This window comes from Frankliniella occidentalis, unplaced genomic scaffold (assembly GCF_000697945.3).
Source record: "Frankliniella occidentalis isolate FOCC.00 unplaced genomic scaffold, Focc_3.1 Scaffold11, whole genome shotgun sequence".
In the NCBI taxonomy this organism is placed as follows: Eukaryota; Metazoa; Arthropoda; class Insecta; order Thysanoptera; family Thripidae; genus Frankliniella; species Frankliniella occidentalis.
The window spans coordinates 1,654,196-1,656,465 of NW_026267141.1; the positions used below are offsets into that span (position 1 = coordinate 1,654,196).

General features: G+C 56.0%; 1 protein-coding gene across 2 annotated transcripts in view; it reads right to left on the reverse strand.

Annotated features, from left to right (window-relative positions):
* Nucleotides 1–602: 602 nt before the first annotated feature.
* LOC113215554 (uncharacterized) overlaps nucleotides 603–2,270 on the reverse strand; it is a 10,218-nt gene continuing 8,550 nt past the window's right edge. For both annotated transcript variants that reach the window (XM_052277650.1, XM_052277649.1), the window contains exon 2: nucleotides 603–1,832. In XM_052277650.1, the coding sequence (XP_052133610.1) occupies nucleotides 639–1,826 (1,188 nt within the window). In that variant the 5' untranslated portion in view covers nucleotides 1,827–1,832 and the 3' untranslated portion in view covers nucleotides 603–638. The remainder of the gene's footprint in view (nucleotides 1,833–2,270) is intronic.

Genomic DNA, 2,270 nt, shown 5'->3' on the forward strand with positions numbered 1-2,270 from the left:
GAGCGATTGAATTTCGCGCGTGCACATAACAATAGCTCTCTTTTATGCTCACGATAATCCGCGAGCCCAAAGATTTTTGGGGAGTCCTTAAGACTGACTCTATTAGAAGGAAAACAATGACACGCGCCGGTCGCCCGCTCTGCGCTGTAGATAGCAAGGAAGTTGCAAGAAAGGGAGGGGGCACTTTCCCTTTTGGTAGAGACAGTCTCTATGGGACTCTCTAAAAACTGTCAAAAAAGGGGTGTGCTTTTTCCTCGCTCTTTCTCGTCCAGAACAGGGCCGGACGGGAGATCGGGTGTGGCGCTGAGCACCCCCCCCCCCCCTCTCAAACGCCTGGACGTGAGGTGCTGCTATGCTTACTGCGCTGTTGATGCTAAAGGCCCACTTTGGAGTCTCTGTTCTGTTGATAGAGCTCGTAATAACTTTTCCAGAAGTAATTTGCATCTACTATACAAGCCTCAAAACTATGGTCTTGTAGCTACTATAGTTTTGCGATGGGCGATCGTAACTTCACTTTTATCAGGAAATACATTTCCGTAACCCTTCCGATTACTTTATACAGTGTGGTGACAAGCAAGTTAGAATTCTATGAAGAATACGGCTTAAAAGAAACAAAAATTTATTAAGCATTTACTCAATTAAACAGGTTTAAATTTGCTGAGACATTCTGAGCCGGTCTCCACATGAAGCGTAGGGTTGGCCGACAAAAGAGTCCTGGCATTATCAGGGTCTCTTGTCAGGTCCACCCTCAGGCGGCGCAGGGCGGGCAGCGAGGGCAGCGCCCCGAGCAGGTCCTGCATCAGCTGAGGGGACAACCGTTCCTCGCCGTTGTCGATACACAGCCACTCCACACAGGAGCGGCCGGACGCCGCCAGGGCCGCGACCAGCGTGACGGCGATGTCCCCCTCGATGTGGGCCAAGTGGACCGCTTGCAGCTGGTGGGCGTCGCGGAAGAACGCGGCCGCCGCAGAGTCCCTCGCCGCGCTGAAATTCAGCCAACAGTCATTCCCGAAGAAGAAGTGTATTCTCCTCAAAGACTTGCAGACTGTGAGGGCGTCCATCCAGTGGAGCGCCGGGCACGCCAGGGAGGTGAGGTTGGGCATCGTGGCGAGCAGCTGCCCGGCAGAGGGAGACGGGACCCAAAACAGGAAGCTGTTGGCCCGGAAGTCGACCTCTTTCAAGGTGGCGGCGTGCGCGGCCAGGAGGAAGTTGAAGACGTCCTCCAGGGCTTCGTTGACGTAGAAGAAGAGCCTCGTCAGGGACGCCGGGACGGTGCTGCGCAAACGGTAGGGGGTGGGGGTGGACACGGACAGGACGTAATTCTCGGTGAGTCCTCCAACAGCAATTGAGTCCAGACCAGACGTCGACGCCAAGGTGCGAAACAGCAAGGTGGCGTGCGCTTTGGAGGGCTTACGCTCAGCGCTCAGTATCCTATGGTCCTTTTCAAAGAGCACGTCGACATTCCTCAGTCGGCCGAGACCTCTCTGGTGCCGGATGAGCAGGGCAGCATCCTTGGCGCCCTCTCCCCGGTAAATGTTGACCCACAAAGTCCTTGCGGCGCACGGGGCGGTGAAGAGCAGGCGGCACGAGGCCGACGAGGACGGCAGGCGGACCTGCATCGACCCGAGGCGCGGCGCCAGGCGCAGCGCGCGGTAGAGCAGAGCCTCGGCGTCGGCGGTCGTCGCTTTGAGGTGCCTGTGCCGCCACACATCCGGGTGAAAGGCGAGGGACGCGAACCTCTTGCACGCAAGGCGCAGCTGGAAGAGGTCCGGCAGGCTCAGGAGGGACATGACCTGCGCCAGCACGTCATCCGGGAGGAGGTCCATCGCGCTCTGTGGGGAATCAAAGGAAAGCCGATTAGTGTGAATATCGCAATGGCACGTCGAAAAAATCACACGCAGCACTCAAGGCCACAGTAAAATGCTAAAAAACCGTAAAAAACTAAATTCTCTTCAATGTTGCGAAGTTTTTGACTTTGGTATTGCAAAGAATTAGTTCGCACAGCGAGAAAATTATTTGCTCGCTATCAGAATCGTAGCAGGCTAAACGGTTTTACGTGACGGGGCAAAAATTTTGGACTTTTAAATGGCACGGACCGGACCACTCGGCTCAGAAAGGAGCGAGGAGGGGAGGGGGGGTCGATCGCGATGCACGCACCGCTGCACTGCTGCTGCTCGAGGAGCAAAACATCTCACGCGGATCTCCTGTTTGCAGAAAATGTGTCAGCGGCTACGTCGGCAGAGCCGTAGAGGTCGGCATCGGGCGGTCCA